We start from the raw sequence: 17881 nt of genomic DNA, 5'->3' as shown, positions 1-17881 counted from the left end.
TATTAATTTTATTCCCTGTTTAGTTGTATTTTTAAAAGCATTTTTTTGCCATAAATTGTATTCTTGGCATGATAAATTCGTTTTCAAAAGCTTTAAATTGCTTTTAAAATAATACATAAATTTTCCCTTGTAGACTAGTGTATGGAATCGTGTTAAGCATTTATTTATATAGTTTTTTTTATAGTAGGCCCAGCCCTTAGCCATAAATAGCAGCCACTCGCGAAATGTCAAACTCAATCTGCGGCTGCACCATCAGCAAACAACTAGAAAACTTTCATTTTCATCACTTGAACAAGTGGGTCTTCAGCCAGAATTTATCAATGATGCAACTGTATTTCCACCTGCCCAAAATGTTAATTTGATTAACAAATATTTTATGCAATAGTTCGAGGGAGGTGCTAATGAAGTTGTGAAAGATGAAAGGGAAAGGTAAGAGCGAACTGAAGATAAATTCAAGAGATTTTCCTATGCCAAGTCATGTGGGTGGAAATCAACTCTTCACTAATGTTGGTAGTACATTTTTCCGTGGAACATCCACCTCTTTGACCCAATACACAGGATTTGCATCTGGCCATAGTGGCATTTTGCTGCAGGATTAGCATCTCACGAACGACTTTCCACTGATTTTCAGGAGTTCATGTGGCGAATGTGAACACAGGAGTTCAACTTGTGGGCTGTGCTTCATGGCATACATTTGGGGAATCGATGAAGATTATTCAGTTATCTTATATATTGAAAACAAAGCAGGGTATTATAATTTTAGTCACAAGCTTGCAATACTTTAAGGAGTCATTTGATGCTTTTTCGGCGAGTTATAATATTTTTATATTAGGTTTTTCTAAGGAATACTATCCATGTTTTTGTCTATTCTCAGTTTTTTTAATATTTATTATTCCTATAAACATAGCAGTTTTGTTTACTAAAGTAGTATTACTTATGTCAGTGGTCTTTCAGATCATTATCGAGAGTTTAATTAAGCAAAAAAATAACCCGTTTTTATAATAGAAATACTTTTACTGTTCTTGATGACGGATAAGCTGTGTATAATCAGGAATCTGGGGAATACCATTAATTTCTTCTGTTGATAAAATGTAAGCTGATCATACGGTCATCTTCTTAGTGAAGATTAGCTCACCATTTAATAGGATTTAAGTAGGCTAACCGGCGGATTTAAATCATAATAAAACAAAATAATAAAAATGCAAAACAAAGAAAGGCCGAATAAAATATATTTTCTTTGTGTGATGGCAACCTTTTGTCTGTCACAAAATACCTGTAAATTCGCATTGGCCAAGAGGTCATGTCATCCCTCCCTCGAATGTTAAAGTCAAAGTTCAATGGTTTACATATAAACCGAATGCTTGAGGGAATTCTTGTGTGACACTCGCAATGCGCATAGCGGACAGCTTAATTGATCCGTTTGTTCAGTGCATGCCACCACACACATTTGCTAAAATCCAAGCCCAGACCCAAAGTCAACATTAGTCGGGCTCTGCTCACCGGTGGCCGCTCTTTTGGCCAACTTTCCAAAGAGCCAACTTTCACAAAGCGCTCTCTTAAGTCGCCGTCGAGCGGTTGGTATAAAGCTTCTTACGTATGCGCGTCATGGCTTAATCTTACCTTGAACTTGGTCGTGAGCAGATCGTGGAGCAGCTGAGTGTGTGGATCCCCCCTAGAGAGCCAGTGGTGGTGCATCGGGGCTCGATCGATTCGGGTTCTTCTGTCGAATTCAAATTCAAATTCAAATTCAAAACTCAAACTGAACAGAAAGAAAAAATGGAACAAAGCGCCGTTGTTCTTGTGCGTGCCGATAAGTGTACATAAATCAGTGTTTTGGTTGAGCTCAAGACTCTAGACTTCTAGTTTCGTCTAACGGTGCCAGTGTTAACCAAAAATTATATATATTATAAGCTATATATATACATATATATAAGAAAGCCAAGGAATCCAAGCATCATGGACTTGGACTGGTGGCAGCCTTCCATCATTGTGGGCCTGATCTGTCTGCTCCTGCCATCGCAGATATCTCCGGCGAGTGCCTGGAGTCTGCCAGTCCGCGATTCAGCAGTCTCCGCACCTGTTGGCCGGCGATTAAATGGTAAGAGTCTTGACCACAGCACAGTGTTGACCATAAGCGTATTTTTGTTGATTTTTTTTTGGCAAGATATATGGCTTTTTTCGGGGTATTGCGGCTGGTATTTTTAGGCCATTCTTTAGGATTTTATTTATATTGTTTTTTACTTTATTAGTGTAAAAATTTCCTAGGAACTAGTGCCTGTTGTTTTGATCTCTTCTCCATATTTTTTCAACCATCTCTCTGGATTTGTTCATTAACTAACTCCCAAATAAAATGAATCTTTGTCTTTGAGCTCCGCCTTCCAAAAATCTCTTTTGGCCTCTGTATTTATATTTAAGTTTATTTTTATTATTTTTTTTCTGGGTAATGTAACGAGCTTGGCTCAGACAAAGAAAAGGTCCAAGAAAAAAACAGTCAGCAGCAGAAAAACATAAACAAAAGCTCTGAGTAAAATACTTTTATTGCAGTGAAATTTCAGTTCATTAAGCTAAATGTGAGAGTGGCAATTTCTGTGTTCGGCAATTATATAATCGGCCGGCAGCCGCCAAACGAAAGTCGCCACAACTGTCACTGTCACTGATTATGGCCACTGCCACTGCCACTGGCATCGCAAAGAATCGGCCAAGATTTATGAGCCACTCGAGTGGCCCACAGATCCGTCAGAGCTGTCACAGCTGCCACGGCCTGTCAGGCATTCGTCTTTTGCAAGGCGACAAAAGTAATGAGAATATATATATCTAGCTGCCATCTAAAGTTTAACGATGAGTTTTACTTCCAAAATAATGACAGCTTTACTTTTAAATACAAAAATTACATAGGCTTGGCTAAGAAAGTATTGATTTTCTACCTAATTTGGTAATAATCTGTTTATTTCATATGGAAATAGTTACAAACTATTTTTCTATAAATATTTGATTAATTATTAACCACTTTTAATGCTTAAATTAATCTTATTTCTTACTGAAGCCATACAAGAATTGTTTAGCCATGATGCCGATTTAATTAGTTTGTACAAACATTCATTAGTTGGTTAGCGTGCAGCACCTCTCCTTCTACCAAAATAAGCCAAGCTGATCGAGAATTAATCATTACATATAGTACAATGCAGCAATAAATGTTAATTAGTTTTACAAATGGTTAATACAAAATATAATGCCTTTTAATTTATACTTTATTCTACAAATATTTTCATAGAGCAAAAATATTTTAAATGGAAAAGTTAATGTTAATCCTAAACCCTAAAAGAGTTTGTAAGACATAACAAAATATATAAAAGGTTGTTAAATTTTTCTTTCGGTGCATTGATTAAACGACTTCCATCGGCAATGCAGCATAACGAAGTGAGCTTAATCTCATTTTGGTTCTGTTACGTTATGGAGCGTACGACACTTTTTTCTTGGCCGTTGCTGTGGTTTTCCTTTCCTTCTATTTTTTTTTTGGCTTAAATCTGGAGCCACATGGCGAACAATTAGCAAACGCCAAGACAAGGCAATACCAGGCAAGAAGACAACAAGTGCAGAAGGCATTACCATTGCCATTACCATTGCAAGAAGGCAAGAAAGAAATACACCTCGTTATCGTTTAGGGCACTTGGCGTCTCGATCTGCTTCTGAGCATGTAATATGGGTCATAACCAACTAAACCAGAAACAGAGACCCCAACTAAGCCAAGAAGTTGCGTATAAAACGATATACTATATACTTAATAATGTTTACCGTGTGGAGACCCCCCGAAGAATGTCGAGTCATTAAAGAACGGGAAGGGCAGCGAAACATGAATTAACGTTTTGTTTGCTGATAAAACGACTATCAAATACACTCAAAAACACTTGAATATATGTTAATTTTATGAAGCAAGTCATGTGAGGGGGGTTAAGTGGAGCATCGATGGGGTTAAACAGTAATAAGAGCTAGGGTTAACATCTGCCAACTTAAACTGAGATATGAACATTGTGGTTCTGTTTTTGCAAGATCACTTGGATGTCAGGAATAATTTAAAGTAGAAGTAAAAGTACTTAAAGAATAAAAAATTTAAGCATTAAATTGAAGTAGATTTTATAAGCTGGGTTTATCATTTTACGTAATTAGTTTTCCTAAGAAAAATAAAGTCCAATATTCGCTTATTTACATAATATTTAAAAGATCACTTTACCATCAATGGTTATAAATATTTTCAGAATTTTAGTGCCAACACACACATTCGATTTTCATCATTTGAACTTGACGTAACCCCTGTTAACTTTTTAATTAATAGCATTAAACAAACCCCTCGACATATTCAATAAACTCTCTCCCTGAAGAGCAACACCTGTTTGGAGAAAAGAAACAATAACAGCGACAAGACAAACACCCAAGAATGGGTAAACACCCGTCCGGACAAGTTGATGTCTTGGTTGTGATACTGTCGGATTCACTTGGTGACTACACCAACTTTAGTTAAGCCAAAAAGGGAGACTCGAGGGGGATAAGGGGCGAATGTAAATATACAAATATATGTAGCCCGTACGGGGAGTTGCTACAAATTGCGCCGACACCAAAACAGCGAGAAGAAAAACTTGAAAAACGCTCGTAATTGGGTTATAACCGTCATATTTGTATGTGAGAGTGTCCGAGGCGAGTCGCTACTTACTATTTAAATATTTGGAGCTCGCCCGGCCTGTCCCGGCTCTCTGCCCCAAAACTGGACAACTGGCTCTGAGTCTCTGAGGCAAACAATGCCATTGGCAAATCCCAGCTTCGATGTCCCACGTCCACGTTCCAAAACGGAGCAGCATTGGTGACATTTTTGGACAAAGCGCAAAAATGAAAAGTGTTGCCACTGCCACTGCTGCTGCTTCACTGGAATGAAATCTAATTTCATTTTTTAATTGCCGCTCCGACATCTCACCCAGTTTGGTCAACATCCATGAAAAGATGCCCAAACTGGAGCCGCATGAAGCTGTAAGCGTGTCTCCTCCATCTGTCAACGTCGTGTTCGATTTCTGCGTAGGCATTGAAAATCTCAGATTACAATTTCAGTTGCCAGTGGCCAGTGGCCACACAGCAAGAAATTCCAAATATTTTCATGATTGCTGACCAGCGGATGCTTGTCGGCGAGCAGAAAAGCTAAAACAATAACAAACCTGATCTTGAAAAATGAACAACTGTACACTCCTAGTAAAAGTGATGGAAACTGGATCAGGTTCTTTGAAAATTAATAGTAAAAAAAGCTTAGACATTGCCTTAATATATATATATATTTTAGTAGAGTTTAAAACGTAAGCTAAAAGAGAAAAAGATCTACTTAGAACACTTTTTTAAATTATGTTAATTATGAAGAATATATTGAGCTTTGATTGTCTGAAGAATAATTTGAAATCAACACCTCCTTAAGAGATAATTTTCTAAATATCTCACTAGAAATAATTTTGAGAATTAGAACCATTACGAATATATTCTGTAAAGCTGTAAAGATACAGTAAACTTTTGTATTTTGTATCGTTAATAAAAAATATAAATAAATAGCACAAATATTTCTATATATTTTCCCCTAAATTCCAGTATCCATAGATTTTCCCCACGTGCAGCCAACTAGTTATTTGCGTAGCCAAAAGCCGCGAGAGCTCTAATCAATAAACAACATGTGCGGGGTTGTTGCTCAAGTTGTAGCTGCCGGCCAAGTCTTGTTTTTGGATCTTGAGTTTACATTTAACTCTGGGCTTTTGCGGTTGACTTCGACTACGACTTCGACTTCGACTACGGCGGTGTCTTCAATTCAAATTCTGCGCCAGATCGAAAACCAGTGAAAGTTTTATTAAATTTCAAGCTCAGCGGCACTGAACTGAAGCCCACAGCAGCTTAGCTCACATGTCTTTCTTTCGTCGGCTTGCTAACGGTGAAGTTAAGAGCTAAAGAGTGCCACATTGTTCCCGCCGATTTCTATAATGGCCATAAAATTCTTTTGTAATGAACTCGGAAATATTTTAAACGGCGAAACCACTAGATCATTGTATTTAATTCGGCGGCCCTAAAAGGTCTGTCTGGGACTTGAATGCCGATTAAAGTGCTCTCGTTAATCTGGAATCAATTTGAGGAGTTTATTGAGGAGTTTTCTCAAGACATCTTGTTAATTTTTCTTAATAGTTTGGCAAAGGAATTAATTTTTAAAGGTTGGAAATATTTAAAGAGATTTGAGAGATCATCAGTCACAGAACAAAAGGCATAAAAGAATTAATTTTCAAAGAAAAAATCTAAAAAATATATACTCCAATAAGATCCTCATAACAAATAATCATCTTAAATGTGAGCCAATTTTCCGACCCAAATAGTCCCCTTCAATCAAATCATTCGATGATAGATTTCCCTTTAATTTATCCCCCCTTATAATCATTCAATTCACTTTCAAATACCGCACACGAGCATGCAACATTTTCAGTTTACAACTTAATCTTGGCCCAGACAAAATAACTCAGAATTCGTAGTGATTATGCTAATATTTTACGAGCTACTGTTATGGCCAAGATCGCAGCCGCGGGCCAAGACAAATGAGCCAGCCGATGGTCGGAGCAGTTAGCCTACTTGACCAGCCGGCCAGCAGAATTTACAGTTGCCTCTAAAATATATAAATATATATATACTTTAATTTGTATGTATATAAATAAGGCCCAGCAATATATTGCAGGCAAATGCGTCACCCGTCATTGAGCATTGCCAGCAAATAGCCATAACTATAGAGTAAGTAAGCCACGCATAAACTTCAAGTGCAGTGAAAGTTCATTTGCCATTGGGAATCGGTCTTGGCCCGGACTGGGATTCGGTCTTGGTCTGTGGCATTGGCATTAGCATTGCTATTGTCATTACCATACGCCCGCCCTGCCAGCTAAAATCGAGAAGAAAAGTGAAAAGGCCAAATGCCGATTGCAACTTTGCCAACTTTTTGGCCAGAATGGCGAGACTAATGCCTGGCTACTTGGCTAACAGCAGCAGCAGCGCCTAAGCAGCTGCAGATAATGTGCCACATTTGTCGGCCAAACGAGACACCCAGCGGATATCGAAGATGCTCGCCACGGGAGGACACTGAAAGAAATAATGAAAATTCTAGAAATTTCTTAAAATCTATTTTTACAATGCAAATATAAATTCTAAAATATAATAACTTTTTTTTATTTGTACTTGTACTTTAATATAAATCAAGTCGTCTTACAAAAAGCCTTTGCATCGAAAGATTTTAAGTTTTAATTAGTAACAAGTCCCCAAAGGCTCAACAATAACTACAAATATACTAGAAAAACATAAATTTCTTCAAGTGCATCACGACTTCTTTGGCTTTCTTTGAACTCCCCTAGACTCTCGATGCGATTTCCCTCCTAGGCACTCCTTGGCTCCCTTACTAAGGCATTCTTGGCACAGGTTTAAGCTTCACTTTTAGCCAGCTTTTTCTGTTGTTTTTTTTTTTTTTTTTTGGCGGCGTGGGCCGAATTTAGCAGGATGTTATCTGTTGGATGTCACCAACACGAAGAGTTTTGCGGGTAAACAATTTTTCACAGGCTGCCACCGCGGGTCGCATCCCCATGGATGGCTTTCACCCGGCATTGAATTTGGGAAAAATATTGACGATGCCTTGGGTCAAAGTACGCGCTGCTGCCATTGAAAGCGAAATGAGCCAAATAAATTGTGACAACGACGAGGAGACAGGCCAAACAAACAAACGACATGGAAAATCTACACGACTACAGCGACATTACTACATTTTCACTTATCACGACTCTCTCAATGGCATTCATGAGACCAAAACAATTAAATCAACAAAAAGACTCAAATAATGAATCTAAATAGGGGAAATAATAGCTCAATTTGTACACTTTGAAGAATAATGAAATATGGAAATTAGAGTGTTATTAGCTGAGGGAAAACTAGTAAAGTCACTTAGTGTGATGTTGAACTCCCAATACCAACAAATTTTAGAAAATTATCGTATTAAATTAGAGTTTTTATAGCCCTAGGTTAGGGCAAATCTCACAAGTTTAAGCTCAGAAAATTAGATCTTAATTTGGTAAGAGGAAAACCTATAATAAACAGTACCCTCCAGTCATAATTGTACCTTAAAAATAACTAGTTTCCTTTTAGTTTTCTACTCTTCTCTGAACTTTCATTAAGAAATTGAATTATTCCCCATTAAATGGGCTCGCTTATTAAGATGCAAGTGACTTGGACGACAAGCGGCAATAATTTTAATTGCTGGCAATCAATCGCTGAGCATTTTCACTGCATCGCTGATTGATGGCCAATATATAAATGCTAACTAAAGCGCGTGGCATGCGCCGTCAACAAGTGAAGTTGTAGTTAAAGGGGAAGTTATATACGAAAAAAACCGGAGGCTCCATGGATAAAACACATTTGCACGCACCGCACATCTGTGTAGCAGCGCTGCCTTGTTAGCGCCTTTGACTTGCAGCAAAAACCACACAAGGTGTTGATATGAGATTTCCCAGTCCGTCTTCACACATACTTTCACTCAAATATTTGCTGTGGCTGGACCATGACCATCTAAGCCACGTTAGCCAAATTAGACCACAAATACAAATCCCCAATGGTTGCAAGAAAGTCAGTCAAAGTCAGTTGTCGTTAGGCTGTCATTGGGTTAGCCAGCCAGTTTGCCCAATTCGTTGGCAGTTTTCCATCAAATATTTGGCCAGCTTGGCCCCATATTTACGCTCTTCTTAATTTTTTTTTCTTGATTTTATTGCAGAAGTCTCGCCATATGTGGATCTGGCCTTGTGTCCTATTCGAGCGGAGCCCTGGACCTGTGCCCGCCAGCAGTCCGCGAGGATACTGGACGCCTGGGATGGAGAGCTTCATGTTCAATGGCAAAAGCTGAAGGGTGAGTTTTGGAAATTAAACTTAAAAAATATTTTAAAATTTAGAAATTAAGATTACAACCACTTAAGTCAAATAGTAAACAAAAGGAAGTATTCCCTAAAATCTAGCTTTAATTTCAAGATGATGAAAAATTAAGTACAAGCTTTGAATAGAATTTCCTAAAAAGAGAGAGTAAATAAAATCAAAATACATTTTTCCACTACCTAAAAATTTCCTAAGCAACCTATAAATTAAAATTTAGCTCGCGAATAATTGTTTACTTTTCTCCAATAAATATTCTTCCTTAAAAGTTCATTAAACTAAACACAACCTTGAATGGTTAGAGTGTCAGTCAAGTGCCTAATTAGGTGCTAGGTGAGAAACCTTTTCAATGACAAAGATTTTCCCACAAAAACAACAAAAAAAACTTGCAGAAAAGAAAAGCTGGCATTTTCACCAAAACTACAAACTTACAATTAAAGTTCAAAGCGTTACTCGTGGGTGAGAACTTCAGGAGAAACTAAAAACAAACCCGCAAGGCTGATCACATAATGCGATAATCGATGTGTTTAGGGGAGTTGGCTTGGGTTTCATCTCCATGGAAAAGCAATTAAAATTGAAAACATTTTCTTCTCTCCTTACCATGTCCTCTCATTTTCTTTTCTCTTATTTTTTTTTGGGACAGTCGAGGCCGATCGGCAGATGAATGCGACGATCGAGCGGCGGGGTTATAGCACCTCAGAGCTGCCTGTGAAAGAGAAGCCATCGACGATACTAAAGAAAATCGAAATCGGCACGAATTACATGAAGAAATATCTGGCCGAGTCCATGGACGGGTGAGTGCAAGTGCTAAAAAACAAGTTGAATCCACAAAATTTTCGCCATTTCGCATTTTCATTTCTCTATTTTCTTCCTGTTTTTCCGCCTTCCAACCGGCTCTCAACCAACAGCTTCCTCGGCCGCGAATACGAGTATTTGCAGACCCCAAAGGCAGCTGAAGATGATAGTGAAAACGACGACGGCGACGATGATGATGAAACGGATGCTGCGGACGATAATGATACCAGTAATGCCGCCGAGGAGGAGGAGGATGCTGCCAAGGATGAGGATGAGGATGACGATGATGAGGACGAGAATGAGGATATCTCGGACAGCACAGCGGAGCAGGATGACCAAGACACGGATCCCGAGAACGATGACGAGGATGTGGATGAGGCGGCATCGGAACCGGAGAAGGAAGCGGAAAAGGAAACAGTGCCCAGTATTTTCAGTGGTCAGCCAGCGACGACGGCGGCAGCGGCGCAGGACGATGGGAAAAGCCCAGCTTTCAGCGAGGGCAACTCTTCCTCAGGTTTTTATATTTTTTAAATTTATTAAATTCAATTAACTTAAACAATTAATTATTTTCAGGTGTGGAATTCATTGAACTCCAGGATGGCGATGAAACGGCGGCTGGTGCCCTTAAAAAACCCGGCGGTGGTGGAGGAAAACGCAAGAAGAACAAGAAGAAGAAGGGTGGCAAGCGAAAGAAGAACAAGAAGGGTCAGGGCCAGGACTCCCAACCTGCCACGCTGGTGGTGGTCCAGGCAGCGCCCGAGCATCACGAGGTGGACCATGGCCATGGCAGCGATTCCGCGATATTTAGCCATGGTTCCAGCGATGATGATGACGAGACCGTAGCCGTGAAACCCATGAAGAAGCGGAAGCAGAAGCGCCGCATGAAGGGCAAGCGGAAGCGGAAGGGTCAGCACGGCGGTTCCAATTCCGTGGTGGAGCACGAGCAGAGCGACTTGAGCCTGGGATTGGGCCTCCTTGACGAGCTCGTGGATGCGGATGACTACGCCGGCGGCGGCGGCAAGCGGAAGCACAGGAATCCACTAAATTATGGTAGAAGTAACGGAGGTGTGTGTTGTTTGCTGCGTGTGGTTTTACATGACTTTTGCGCACCATTTTTCCTAGCACCAATTTTGAGTGCCTTCTATGTTTAATTTTTTACGATTTTTAAACTACTTTTATTTATATTGGTTTTTTCCGGGTTGAGTTGAAGGTGTTCGATTATTGAAGGGCAGAAAATAGTTATATAATATGGTTTTTCATAACTAAGACAGGTTTTGAAAATATTTATAATCAATTTCCATTTATTTAGAACCAAATTAATGCTAACTCTAATTTGTAAAATACAAGTCAAAGGCTTTTATGCAGATATTCCCAAACTAGCAATGTATTAAATACGAAAATCTGCTAAAATTTTAAATATTATCTACTCTTAAAAGACAAAAACAGTAAAAGCAGAATCTGTTAGGTCTCTTTGATTTTTCCATTAACTTATTCATAACAAAATCTATTTTTAAAAGTATTTATTTTGAAAATAAGCGCTCTTTACCGATAACTTAAATAATCGAATTGTGGCGCCCCATAGCGGATATCTAACTAGGTTCTGCTTGTCGAACTGCTTGCGAACTGCTTGCTTTACACTGGGAGAATAAAACGTAGATAAGAAACTTCAAAATAAATTTTACAAAAATTCTAAATTTATATAAACTAAGTAAAGTTAAGTTAGGTTAAAGTAAGTTACATTTTATAAGTTTTTCCTTAAGTTTTTTTGGTTTAATTTGTTGATATTGCTTGCTTTTGGAATGCTTTTTCATCGTTACCGTTATTGTTAACGCACCTAACGCGCACAGCAGTTCATACTAACAAACACCACCCTCCCAAGCGATCAAATTATTATATTATTTGCGTTACTCGTTCGATTCTAGACAAGTAAGTGTAAAGAAACCTGGAACAAAGCGATACTAACCCTCTCTCCGATTATCTTCCTCATAAAAATCAATTAACTATAGTGACTCGCGGCAAGAAGAAGAAGAAGAAGAAGGCCATCGCCAAATTCATGCTAATTGGCAGCTTCCTGAAGGCCAAAATTGAGCTGCTGCTGAAGATCCTCGGAGCCCATCTCCAGGTCAAGTTCTTTGCCATCGCCCTAATCGGTTTGCTGATCAATATAGCCCGGTTCTGGATCGACGTTAAGCGCGGCAGTCCGCCGTCCAAGGTGAGTGTGGAGTCGTAATCCCAGTTCGAGATGGGATCTGTTGTGAGTTCTTAACCCGGGACCGAGTTCTTAACGCGACACACACGAAGGTTAACAGACCAGCGATGTTTCCTAACGGATTTTCTGCACTCTTTCAGCTGTGAAAAGAAATGTCCTTACACTAGTCATAAGTCGAACACACACTTCAGGTTTTTCAGGTTTCAGGTTTTTGTTGGCCAAGGTTTGTCTCTGCTCAAGGCACTGAGGAGCAGATCATATAAATATTTCCAACAGCTTTCCTTGACTCTACCCCTGCTCTCTATCTCTCTTCCTATGCTCTACCACACAAGATGTACATATTTCAAGTTTGTAAAAAGCGTTAACTTCCAAAGAAACAAAAACACCCGAGGCGCTCTAACACCTCTAACTGTTCCGGATTTTCTCCAAGCTTCAAACTTCCAAACTTCAAACCACCAGAGTTCCGTTCCACAAACCACCTAACTTACCAAAAATGTGCCGTATGCTAACAAATTCAGACCTTTTTGGTTTCAGATATGGTAAAATTTTTGGACAGCTCTCACAAACGTTTTCGGAACATACAACTCAAATAAGAAAAGCAATACAAATGTGTTCACTAATAACAATCAAGTACACTTTAAGACCCAAAAAATCAGAACAATTCTGACCGTAGTGTTCGTTTCAAAGACTTTCCCTCACACTGTGTAAGTACGAGTTATAAAAGCCATAACTCTGAAATTGCCAATTGAAAGAGTCCGGCCAGACAGACAGATGATACAAGACACAAATAACACTGGACAAAGGTGATTTTCGGTGCAGAAAGAACTGAAAAAATTATGGTAATTCTGATTATTCCCAAAGTAAATTTATAATTAGAAAGAAAGTGATTTCAAATCTTTAGAGTTTTACTTTACATTCTAATATAAAATCTTTTAAGATTTTCTACCTATAAACTTACTTCTTAAATATCAAAAAATCGTTTGATTCGTTGTCTTAAAAAGTAAACAAAAATACCAACTTGAAACTGGAATAACCAATATTACTATAGACCTGCACCAAAGTCTTCCTTTGTTGACCTGTGTAATAATATACAGATATACAAAATATATACAGCAAAAAAAAAAACAGAAAACCACTCACACTCCTGGGCCTCTTTGGTACTTCCTCTGGTGTTTCTCACTTCACGGCACACGTCTTGCATATTTTCTAACTAGGTTGTATACGTTGAACATGCCCACCATCAGCACCACTACGAGGATCATGGCGACGACTGGAGCGAGCAGGGCAGCTATTGGAAGCGATCCCTGCAGACGGATCCCTCCATTGAGGATACCGACTCCTCCACGGACAGCTACCAGCTGCGGCAGGCACAGCAGCAGCAGCCTGGCATCCAGGATCCCCACTATCTGGCCTATCGCAACCAGTACCAGTGGCAGTAGAACCCTAATTCCAAATCCCTTAAATCCAAACCCAACCTCTGACCTCCAATGGAGACAGCCCCCCCAGAATAATATATTACTTGTATTTATTTGAGTTATATCTCGTATCACGATGCTGATTATTAAATAATCCCCGAGGTCCTAGAGCAAAATTACATTTAGCACAACGCGAAGAGGTGCCAGTAAACCAATTTTTAGTTCGTAACCTAACCTAAACCCTAAAGCCTAAAGATGAAAACGCTGCCTTAGTTGAAATTGTTGTTAGTGCAATGCCTTAATTATGTAAAACTAAATTTTAAAAATGTACCTTTTAATGAGAAATCGAAGAACTGTTTTTGGAATACAAACATATTCGGAGCTAAATGAAACAAATTAGGCTTAAGTTATTTATGCAAATTATTTATTGTATTTCGTATGTTATATGCTGATGCTTATTAAAGAAAACAGATTTGATAATTGTAATATTATTGGATTGTAAGCTTTAATTTAATAGGTAATGTATGCGAAATGAATTCATTTTTGGCTTAGTTATCTTATAATCCTTCCTTAGCTTCCTTTTTTATTCGCTGTTAGCTTTCCTGCCCACTTCCTGCTTCCCATTTCTGGGCCAGCTCCCTGCCATCTACACAATCCCCCATTTCAAGTGGGTTCCGCCCAATCACAAAGCGGTCAATTCTTGCTGGAATTCCGAAAGAGAAGTTTCACCTGCTCGCCCGTGCAGTTGATTCTAATTCCGTGGCCCAATTCTGGAGCTGAAGTATGCTCCGTAATACCAAATAGGGGCGACGTGCGCCCAAAATAGACGCGTCTCCGGGACCCATTTATTTTTTCTTTAGTGTATTTTTTTGGGTGTCGCGTCGAGCAATTTGCGCATGCGCAAATCGTGCCAGAAATATTTTTAAGGTTTCTGCAAATAAAAAAAACCACTGACGACAATGTTTGTAATAACCAATTAAATTTGTGTTTGACAAACGTCTGACAAGCTGAGCTCTGAATTTATGGCTAATAAATTTGACTGCCGATTTGGGGACAATATTATATTAAATGTCCGAAGAAGGGCTGTTTTTATTTGGGAGAGCATTTATCATTTACTTGTCGTTTTATTATATAGTCTATATTATATAGTCTAGAAAAAAACTATCACATAAAAGCTTTCTAAATTGAAATTAATGCATTTTTGGCTTAGTTATGATCGATTTTTGATTCGATCCCATAATCCTAAAGCGAATTTCATGGGTATACAAATTTGGATTTCTGAAGTTAATTTCCTTTCTGATTATTGATTATATTGTTACCCCTTTTTCCTTTTTTTTTTAATTTAAATTAATTACTTAGCAAAGATTTAAAACCTAATAGTGGGGAGACAAAAAGAAAGTCAAGTGCTGCAAACTTAAAATTGTGCCTCAAATTAGCCTCTCATCAGCTTCACACGCATTCTGACACGTTTTACGTAGGACAGCGCCACAATCACATTTTGATATTGACCTTGTTTAAATTAATTGAAAGAAAACCTCTCTTAGGGCCATTAAAATGCACCATTGGGCAGCGCGAAGAAAAGCGAATTGACATGCCGTGTGCGGGAGTGGGCGGAGGTTCGTGCAAAGAAATGCTTATCATTAGCAAAATTAAAATCAATGAAATTGGCCATAAAAATTCAATTGACTTGGCCCAATGCGTGGGAGCCCGCAGGTCCAAGTTCCAGTCCCTCCGTGGATCATATCGGATCGGATTGGATTGGATTGGAACTGGAAATGAAGGTGTCTGGAAACGTGTGCCACATAATTGATTGTTGGGAGAAACAGAAATAGTTTAGTTTTCAGCACTTTCTAAACTACGCCTGTGCACTGAAAGAAAAACATATTAATTTATAGAATATAAACATAATCCCATATTTTTTGTTAAATAACTACAATAAATATCACCCCTTTTTTTAATACTTTGATTATTTGATTTACAATGTACCTCTTGTTTATAATATAATTTTTCACATCAATCGATTGTGGTTTGTCCAATTTATTTCAGTGCATTTCGGACTTTGCTTTATGTGTGCAGTGGGCGGCGTTGGATCGATCTGGTTTTCATGATGGGTGAGGCTCCTGGCCATATATCATGCAGATACGATCTGTTCTCGATGTGTTGCCAAAAAAGAAATAATGCAAAAATCGACGAGTCCATCAATTGAAATTCTTGTAGCGCGAATTTTTCGCTCAATGAGGATGAAGAAGAGCCACTTTTAGCTGAAATAACGGTGAGCAACGTGCGGTGTTTGCGAAAAACCATAAATAGTATCTCATATAGTATCAATGGATGTGTGGATTTTGGCGAAAGGAAGTGTCAGCGTCACGCCCACACAATGCTGACATTTGGCATGGCTCAATTTTTGATCGATTGTTATCGATTTGTTTCGATTTTGAGCGAATTTCTAAGCGCGTTCCGTGGCTGCTCCACTAAGTGACAGGCGGCGACGTGCCACTGTCAAAATGAACTGTCAACTCGGGCATTTGATTGCCGGACTGCGCTTAACGCAAACTTAATTTATTTATTTTATTTTATTTTAATGGCCGCTAGAAAGTATCACGTATACGCACCGTGCACGCGACTCTGATCGGTGGCGGAAAATGTTTAATTCCAATTCCAACGCCCACACGTGTGTCCAGTGTCTTGATTTTTTGTGGCTTCTGAAATTGAAAAGCGCTCATGATTTTCCATTGCAGTGAGATTTGCATTTTAGAAAGTTACATGTGTTTTTTCGCTGCATTATAATCGAGGCAGAAAACCGAAAAAAAAAGAAAGGGTTTCTGAGGCATAAACATTTTTGTAGAAAAAAAATCACTGTCCTCTGTCTATTTATAATTTAATTTTTCATAATTCCAGTCATGATTTTGCTTTTTGCCAGAAAGTAGAACCTCAACACGTCCCTCGCTTATCTTTGCACGATTTCCGTCCGTCTGACTGTCTTTTCCAGCAAACATTTCACGCAAAATGCATTGCGAATTGCTTACTTTGTTGCCAAGTGCGAAAAAGTGCCTGAAGGCATGTTAATGATTTATGCTAAATAATGTACTGAAGGGAGTTAAAAAGGGTGTATTCAACGAGTTTATTATATTTATTTGCTTGGAAAATAGGTTTATTAATACAAGAACTTTATGGTGAAAATATACTTCGTTTGGGGAGTGACTATCACGAATATGTGAACCTATCTTGAAGAATTTTAATCTAATATATATCATCTATATATTTTTTTAGTTGTGTTCAAAGAAATCTGTGCTTTGTAAAGTGGTTTCCCTCTCATTATACAAAATAGTCAGATTGAGGCTTAATCATTAAGCCCCTTAGCTTTAGAGAACTCTCAGAAAACATACAACTTAAAGAACATTTCATCAACATTTATTTAAAAAACCCCCCATCGACTAGCATTCCTCATCCTGTTCCAACATTAGAGCCAAGTTCCAAAGAACCTTCAGTTAATAATGTGACAAAGTTTTATTACCAAGAAATTGTTTATCCATTAGTATCAGGCAACGACAATGGCAAATGGGTGACGACGAGGACCGACCAGATTACACTCGAAAGATTGCCCCGCCAACGACGTGAGATTGCAGTTTTATGGCCTGGCAAAGATCACTTCTGAAGAGACAGAACCATAACCATCTCCGAACTCCCGTGATGGGCAAACCCGAATTCGATGGGGTTCATTGGCTCGGCCCTGGGCGCTCCGCAGAGAAGGATTATGCAACGAAATGAAATATCATCATGCAGTGACTTTCACACACCCAAATAATATAACAAATAAAAAGGCAAAAATAATAACGAATCCGAAACTCCCAAAACAAGCGGAGCCTATTAAGGCGCATTAGCAATTTAGAATGGTGTGCTACCAGTCCACGTATTACACTATTACGCGACAATTATGAATTTCTAATTTCGTGTTTATTTTAACCCCTTTCCTCCCTCTGGCTCGTTCTATCAAAATCACGTACGCCTCGAAAAAGCGAAAGCTGCACAGAGGCCATTGGCATCGGAAATAGCAATAAAGTTATAATAATAATAATTATGGTATATTTCTTATAAATAATGTATTAAACACATGGCGTTAGTTGTTTGATATTGCTGTACTTTGATGGCTAAAAATCAACCTTGAGGCGGCTCCTCAAAGCTGGCTTTTTTCGCCTATCTGGTGTTGTGCATCTTGTAAGGGAACTACGAGTTCCTGGCATATTAATGATGGTGTATGTCTGTCTGCGAGAAAAATGCTACAGACTGTGGTGTTGGGTCTTCATAAACTATACCATTTTTAGGATTCAGTTTGTAACTTGTTGTTGAACTTGTACATATGGTAGTTGCAGACCAGCTCGATGAACTCCATGAAGTTATCCTTGTTATCCTGGTCGGTCATCCCCCTTCAAAGCAATCACGTCCAGCGCTCGGATGATCAGCGGCAAGAGTTCCTCAGGCATTTCATCTTCTCCTTGAACAGGACCTG

At 38.7% G+C, this 17881-nt stretch overlaps 1 protein-coding gene across 2 annotated transcripts; it reads left to right on the top strand.

Annotated features, from left to right (window-relative positions):
• Positions 1–1645: 1645 nt before the first annotated feature.
• LOC108073838 (protein IWS1 homolog) lies at positions 1646–13484 on the top strand. Of its 2 annotated transcripts, none has more exons than XM_070285580.1 (7): positions 1646–2098; positions 8804–8935; positions 9599–9749; positions 9864–10264; positions 10324–10815; positions 11757–11962; positions 13204–13484. In XM_070285580.1, the coding sequence occupies exons 1-7, from the start codon at positions 1957–1959 to the stop codon at positions 13396–13398; spliced, it is 1719 nt and encodes a 572-aa protein (XP_070141681.1). In that variant the 5' UTR covers positions 1646–1956; the 3' UTR covers positions 13399–13484. The 2 variants fall into 2 exon arrangements, with proteins under 2 accessions (XP_070141681.1, XP_017021107.1); XM_017165618.2 differs by having other exon boundaries at positions 1760–2098; positions 13174–13483.
• Positions 13485–17881: the final 4397 nt, after the last annotated feature.

The sequence above is a fragment of the Drosophila kikkawai genome, chromosome 3L, assembly GCF_030179895.1.
Source record: "Drosophila kikkawai strain 14028-0561.14 chromosome 3L, DkikHiC1v2, whole genome shotgun sequence".
Classification (NCBI taxonomy): domain Eukaryota; kingdom Metazoa; phylum Arthropoda; class Insecta; order Diptera; family Drosophilidae; genus Drosophila; species Drosophila kikkawai.
The sequence above is the reverse complement of the archived record's forward strand: the minus strand, read 5'-3'. Positions and strand labels throughout refer to the sequence as shown.

Excerpts from the sequence above, each read along its gene's own strand:
- LOC108073838 (XM_017165618.2), top strand. The coding sequence starts at position 1,957 with ATGGACTTGGACTGGTGGCAGCCTTCCATCATTGTGGGCCTGATCTGT. Across the intron at positions 10,265-10,323 it reads CGAGGGCAACTCTTCCTCAG|GTGTGGAATTCATTGAACTC; the intron begins GTTTTTATATTT and ends AATTATTTTCAG. Across the intron at positions 10,816-11,756 it reads TTATGGTAGAAGTAACGGAG|TGACTCGCGGCAAGAAGAAG; the intron begins GTGTGTGTTGTT and ends AATTAACTATAG.